General features: G+C 52.2%; 1 protein-coding gene across 1 annotated transcript in view; it reads left to right on the top strand.

The window, feature by feature from the left end:
• Positions 1 to 592: 592 nt before the first annotated feature.
• Positions 593 to 7,237, top strand: part of KNOP1 (lysine rich nucleolar protein 1) — a 17,228-nt gene continuing 10,583 nt past the window's right edge. Inside the window, exons 1-3 of the mRNA XM_014446991.2 lie at positions 593 to 883; positions 2,825 to 3,726; positions 5,037 to 5,105. Of these exons, the coding sequence (XP_014302477.1) occupies positions 652 to 883; positions 2,825 to 3,726; positions 5,037 to 5,105 (1,203 nt within the window). The 5' untranslated portion in view covers positions 593 to 651. The remainder of the gene's footprint in view (positions 884 to 2,824; positions 3,727 to 5,036; positions 5,106 to 7,237) is intronic.

The following is a 7,237-nucleotide window of genomic DNA, read 5'->3' on the forward strand; positions in this document are numbered from 1 at the left end:
GGCGATCAGAGGGCACAGCGGGCGGCCGGCACCCAAGTCACGCCTTCCCAGCCTCGGGGGCGCCGCCCGGCCTGAGGCTGCCGCCTCCAGGAAGTCCTCCCTCCTGGGAGCCGGCCCCCGCTGGACCCTCCCCTGGTGTCTGCGCGGAAGCCGTGGCGAGGCGGAGCCGTGGGGCGCCCAGCCTGGCCCCCTGCGCGCCTGCTTCCCGCTCGCGCTTTTTCGCCAGCTGCCGGCGTTGGGGCCCAGGGCAAGTGAGTCCAAGCCTCGCTTTGCCGGCCTGAGCTACCCGAGAAGTTAAAAGCTTTTGCAGGAAGCGTTTGCGTTTGCAGGAGGCACGCTTCGGGCCCTTTGCTGGTCCTTGAAGGAGTGAAGACTTTGGGGATCCTCGGTGCTGGGGAGGGTGGGTGCCACGCGTTCTGTCGGCGGAGAGGAGGGTGCAGTGGACTCTCCCCGCGGCCCTTTGTGTTCATTAGGCGTCTGGGCCGCTCCTCCCTCCCAGGCGCTCTGGGCTCCCTTGACACCACCTGGGCAGGTTTGCACCTTCTCCCTTCCCTTTGCCAGCCCCTCTTCCTCTGCGCCCCCCCCCCCTTAAATGTCGTTATTCCCTAAGGTTCTGTCTCAGACTCTCTGTTCGGCGCTTAATTATCATCCATGTATTCCAAAACTTATGTCGCTGGTGCCGGCCTCATCAGCCCTCAGCCCCATATATCCACCTGCCCACCCAACCTCTCCACTTGGGTATCTCAGAGCATCCGTTCAAACCAGCATGCCTCCATCTGCATCACCCCCTTCAGTTCCTTTGTCTCGGGGATTAGTGCCAACACCCTGCAGTTACCAAGCTGGAAAACTTCTTCAGAAAGTTTCCTGACAATTGCCAGTCCAGGTTAGAAAACTTCCATCACCCTATTACCTGTTCCTAGAGGCCTGGTGCAGGATATTCGTGCACTCAGGGGTTGGGGGGTCCCTCAGCGTGGCCTGCGCCCTATGGCAGTCCAGGAGCCCTGGGCGGGGATGTCCAACTGCTAGAGGGGGGAAAGGCTCCCGCCAGCCTTGAGCCTGGCTCTGGGCATCTGGCTGAGCGGCTCTCCCCCTGTGGGAGCGCACTGACCACCAGGGGGCAGCTCCTGCGTTGAACATCTGCCCCCTTGTGGTCAGTGCGCATCATTGCCACCGGTCGTTCTGCCATTTGGTCAGTTTGCATATTAGCCTTTTATTATATAGGATTACACCCCTTTTCCTCCCACACCTACTTGCTTGTTGATGGCAGGTGTTTCATCTTGTTCACCTTTGTATCTTCAGGGTGCATCCCTCATTCAGTGAGTACACATGAGCACCTGTTATGTGCCAGGTACAGAGTTGGGCTCTGGGAGTAGAGACAGACCTGGCTTTATTGTGCTTTGCTTTATTGCACTTCACAGGTGTTGTGTTTTTACAAATTGAAGGCAACACCCTCCACCAGCAAAAAGGTTGCTGCTTGCTTTATGGTGCTGCTCCCTTCATTACAGTGGTCTGGAACCGAACCTGCAAAGGCCTGCCTGCGCAGCAGCAAACAAGACAGGAGTGAATGAGTGGGTGTGCCCCATCTCTCGGGTGCTCGGGGCGCTGTTATAAATGCACCTGAGCTCTGCCTCAGGCCTGGCAGGTCCAGTGCGAGGCCCTGGGCTCTGATGCCGGAGAGCCGCAAGCTGAGAAGCTCCTGGCCTTGCCCTCCCACTGTCCAAACCCCCCGTCCCCGTGAGGGCACATTGTTTCTGGCTTCTGGGTTATCCAGGGAACAGCAGGAACTGGGTGCTGATTAGTGAGAAATAGCCCAGCTAGAAGCTGAAATGTGTTGAGGGCTCCAGCCCCTTCTCACAGGCACCTCCTTGACATTACCCCTCCCCCCCCCCCCAAATGCTGGGAACTCTAGGTTGCTGTGTGTCACCTTCAGTCACTAAATGTGAGAAATTTATTTGAAAATTAACAAGCTTGCAGGCTGGATGTCCTCATTCTCCCCCACTCCACCGCGATTTAGTTCAACCCCTCTTTTATGGATGGGGAAACAGGCCTGAAGAAGCCACTGGCTATGAGGCAAGAGTACCAGAGTCACCACTTGAACTCTAACTGGAGTTCTTCTCACCATACTTTGCTGCTGCTCTTATTACGAGTTACAGGGAAGTAATAGGGATAATAAGTCAATGGAGTGCAGGTTGGGGGAATTAGTTTCCAGACACAAAGCAGAAGAGCTGTTTAGATGAACCAAGTTAACGGGTTAATTTTTTCACAGTCACTGCGGTGGGAATGGGCAAGGACTGGCCTCAGGGTTTTTTACCATACCCTTCACCCATAAAAGGGGAGCCCTTGGAGGCAGTGCCTGATTTTTCTGGTTTGATTGCAGTTCTACCCTCTGGCAGGCACAGGGTAGAGCAGTTGGTAAATTTCTGTTGAATGACCAGGCTTAAAGACTTGAGGAGAAGGGGGTTAGGAAAAAAGAGTCAACAATGTAGCAAGCACTTTCCTTGGGTTATTTTCTTTATTCTTTGCTACAGCTCTTTGAGAAGTGGTATTTCCCCCATTTTCCAGATGGGGAATTAAAGCTCAGGGAGAATAGGCGAATGACTTAAAGTAATTGGTTTGGATTTGAGCCTGGGGCTGAGTGAATTTTGGCTCCATTCTATTTCTTTGGTCATATTTGCCCAGGCTCTATGGGAATCATGCCCATTTTCCCATTCCCTACCATTTCAGACTATCCATGCAAAGAAACACGACTTTTGGCAAGACCTAGGTGAATTGTACACAGGGTGGCGTGGTGTAGGATAACTTATACCGTTTTTTTCTTTTTCAGGAATGATCACCAAGACCCACATAGGAGACCTGGGCCTTCGACTTCCAGAGAAAAACAAGAAGAAGAAGGTGGTGGTTAAAGAACCAGAGGCTCAGTACTTGGTTTTGAACAGTAACAGTTATAACACTGAGGTCTGTCCCACCACAGCCATATCACCCACGAAGAGTGTGATCCAGGGGCAGGCACCTGAGATCCCTCTAGTGAAGAAAAAGAAGAAGAAGAAAAAGAAGGAGCACAGCACCGTCTGTGAGGAGCACCTAGAACCTGAGACCACGTTCCGTGCCAGGCAGACAGAGAAGTCTCCCAGCCCCAGGACACAGGCTCTCGCTCCACCCAAGTTCCTCAATGGGGAGAAGAAAAAGAAGAGGAAGTCCTCATGGCCTCTGGCTCTGTCTCCTGGTGTGAGGGTGAAGACCTCCCTGGACCCCAGACAGGTCGAGGAAGTGACCAGAGTTGGCAGAAAGCTCAAAAAACACAAGAAGGAGAGAAAGGCCCAGGAGGTTGCAGCCTTCTCGGCCAGGGACACCCTGCACGCATGCTCAGTGGGAAAGGATGACCAGCAACGGGCAGCCTTGGGGCAGAAGAGGAAGCAGGGAGGCCCCAGGGAACACAACGTGAACAAGAAGAAGAAAACGAAAACCCACCAGGAGGAAGACACCTCCCTTGGCCACCCCAAGCCCTCCAGGTCCATGGAGAGCAGCCCTAGGAAAAGATGTGCAAAGAAGCCAGTCAAAGGTGAGGCTTCAGAGTACATCCCAGTAGGAGACAGCCTCAAGGCCCCTGCGAAGAAGAAAATGAAGCCCACTAAAAGGGCTGAGGAGCCAGGCACTGAGGAGCCAGCTCTGAAGAGGAAGAAAAAGAAGAGGAGGAAGGAGAGCAAAGTAGCAGAACTTTGGAAGGAGGTAGGTTGTCCTTCAGGCTGGAAGTTGGGAGTGTGTGTGTGTGTGTGTGTGTGTATGGATGCGCACGTGCACTCAACTTTTTAGTGTAAGAACCTTGTTTAAACTGACTTAAGCCAGAACAGGGATTTATTGACATGTGCAACTGACTTCCTGAGAGGTGAGTCTGGCCAAGAGGAGGGGCTCCGTTAATACTGACTGAAGGACGAACCCCGGGAGCTGGGTCAGCAGGAAGGTGTCTGTAGGGCCTGTGCTCAGCTCTACCAGGTGCAATTGGGAAGGGTTGTTGTCATTACAAAGGACCAGGGGAAAGGGGCCGGCCTGAGGTCTCACCGTCAGAGTCCCTCAGAGGCTGAGGCCAGTGAGCACAGCCATGTCAAAGAGGCAGCCAGCGAGGATGTCCCCTGGGAACTGAGACCTGTGAGGGCTTCGGCCTTTTGTGCAGCTGAAGCAGCAAGTACAGAGGCCCTGGCAGAGCACAGAGGCTGAGGTGGCGGGGGCTCCATGACAACCATGGAGGCCGCAGAAGTCTGGATTTTGTGCAGGTAAGTTGGGAGCCCTAGGAGTCTTGGGGAGTGGTGACATATTCTGACTGAGGTTTTTTTAAAGAAGATATAGTTGACATAAAGTTGTGTATGTTTAAGGTGTACAGCGTATTCTGATTTAATTTTTAAAGCTCACCTGAGTTGCTTATGGGATGGACCAAGGTTGGGGGTGGGGAAGCAGGAGTTAGACACTCATGGTTTTCTAGGCAGGTGAGAAGGCAGCAGCCAGGACCTGTGGGTGGGGGTGGGCGGTATACAGGAGAATTTAGTAGGCTTGTGTTTGCTGGCAGCCCCACTTCCCACACCCATCAGGACCCTGAGCCCACGTCTGCATTTCCTGGCCCTTGCTATGTGCCCCCTCTCCCCTCCCACACACACACACACCATAGATGGGGCCCTTGGCCTCTCACTGGTTTGGTGTCACCCTGGGAGGTCAGGTGACTTGTGGCAGGAAAGGTCATGCACCTAGCCTGAGTTGAGAGTCCTAGGTTAGTGTCAGCCCTGCCCCTGATCTGTGGGGGTGACCTCATGATAGTCACTCCACCTCTCAGAACCTTAGTTTCTTCATCTGTCAAATAGGTCAGTGCCATGGTTTTGAGGGGAGAATCATGGAAGAGAAAGGTGTCAGATATTCTGTAGGTGATGGGGTTTGGGGTGGTGCTGGGATCTTGGGTCTTTTCTGGACTCTGTCATGATCTCACCCGGCAGGGCTACTGGGGCAGAGGCCAGCAGATGCTTGACTCTTACTCCCTTTGCTCTCCTGTGCAGGAGCCTGACACAGACCTAGAGGTGGTGCTGGAGAAGAAAGGCAACATGGACGAGGCACACATAGACCAGGTATGGCCCCATCCTCATCCCTCTCCCATGTGTCTTGCCACGCCCCTCCTATCAGGCCACAAGGTCCTGGTCTCGGAAGCGCCCACGACTCCAAAGGCTGCCAGGCCAGCTTCCATGGCCCACCTTCCATTCGCGGAACTCTGCCTTCTCCATGTCGTGGTGGGAGTCCCTCACTGCCAGCCTGGCTGCGGGCCAACTGGTGATTCGGAGCCTCAGGGTGAGGCTCTCCTCCCTGTGCTCACTGCATGGGGAGAACCTAAAACCAGGGCTGGGAAAAGGACTAGCATCCTTGAGAAGCATCCTTTGGTCTTCACCTATATGAGGGTCAGTGAGGTTAGTGACTGCCCTAAGTCACCTCGTTAGTAATGGGTGGTTCTCAACCTTCCTAATGCTGCGACCCTTTAATACAGTTCCTCATGTTGTGGTGACCCCCAACCATAAAATTGTTTTCGTTGCTACTTCATAACTGTAATGTTGCTACTGTTATGAATCATAATGTAAATATCTGATATGCAGGATGTATTTTCAGGGGTCGCGACCCACAGGTTGGGAACCACTGGCTAAGGCCAAGTCTATGTGGTACTTTGCTGTACTGCCAGGGTTGTGAAATACCCCAATTCCAGAAAGTCTAGCTCCCACTTACTTATCAGGAGATTGGGGCTAGACAGGAATGGATGCTGGCCCACACCAGAACCACTTCTCTCAATGCTCCCAAACTGAAGCCAGGAGGTGCATCATGTGGGCTGGTGCACCCAGCTTCTTTTTAATTATTAAATATATTTTTATTGACTTTAGAGAGGAAGGGAGAGGGGGAGAGAGAGAGAGAGAACATCAATGTGAGAGAAACATTGATTGGTTACCTTCCATATGCACCTCAACCGGGCATTAAACCTTCAACCTGGGTATGGGCCCTGACCAGGAATTTAACCAGCGACCTTTCAGTGCATGACCTTTTGGTACATGGAACTATACTCAGCCAACTGAGCCACACCGACCAGCTTTTTATTTATTTACTAGAGGCCTAGTGCACGAAAATTCGTGCAATTGGGAGGTGGGGGTGGGGGGGGGGTGGTCCCTCAGCCCGGCCTGCGCCCTCTTGCCGTCCGGGAGGCCTCGGGATGTCCGACTGATGGCTTAGGCCCGCGCTCCATCACCGTCCCCTCCCTCTGCCCGCTGGCCTGGTGCCGCCTGCTCACCTGCCCCCCCACCCCCCACCCGCCAACCAGTCTGTCCACTGTTGCAGTCAATTTGCATACTACACTTTTATTATATAGGATTTTTAATGTTTTTATTGACTTTAGAGAGGGAGTGGGAGAAAGAAACATCAATGATATGAGAGATAATCATCTATTGGCTGCCTCCTGCATACCCCCCACTGGGGATTGAGCCTGCAACCCAGGCATGTGCCCTAGCCTGGAATTGAACTATGACTTCCTGGTTCATGGGTCAACACTCAACCATGGAGCCACACCGGCCACACTGTACCCAGCTTTTTTTTTTTTTTTTTTTTCACTCATCTGTTGGGCATTTGCATGGCTTCCATATATTGGCTATTGTAAATAATGCTCTATTGAATATAGGGGTGCATATATCTTTTCAAATTAATGTTTTGGATTTCTTCCTATACCCAGAGGTGGAAATGTTGGGTCAAAAGGTAGTTCTGTTTATTTTTTATTTATTGTTTTTGTTAATCCTCCCCCAAGGATATTTTTCCATTGATTTGTTTTAGAGAGAGTGGAAGGGAGGGGGAGAGATGGAGAGAGAGAAACATCAGGATAAGAGAGACACATCAATTAGTTGCCTCCCACATGCACATTTCCCCCCTCCACACACCCCCTACGGGGCCAGGAATCGAGTCTGCAACTGAGGTACCTGCCTTTGGGATTGAACCTGAGACCCTTCAATCCGTGGGCCAATGCTCTATCCACTGAGCCATACTGGGTAGGGCGAGATAGTTCTATTTTTAATTTTTCACCAACAACTGTTTGTTAATTTATTGATGGTAGCCATTCTGGCACTTGTGAGGCGATAGCTCATTGTGGGTTTTTGTTTTTGTTTTTTTTAAATATATTTTATTGATTTTTACAGAGAAGAAGGGAGAGGGATAGAGAGTAGAAACATCGATGAGCTGC

This window comes from Myotis lucifugus, unplaced genomic scaffold, assembly GCF_000147115.1.
Source record: "Myotis lucifugus unplaced genomic scaffold, Myoluc2.0 scaffold_598, whole genome shotgun sequence".
NCBI lineage: Eukaryota > Metazoa > Chordata > Mammalia > Chiroptera > Vespertilionidae > Myotis > Myotis lucifugus.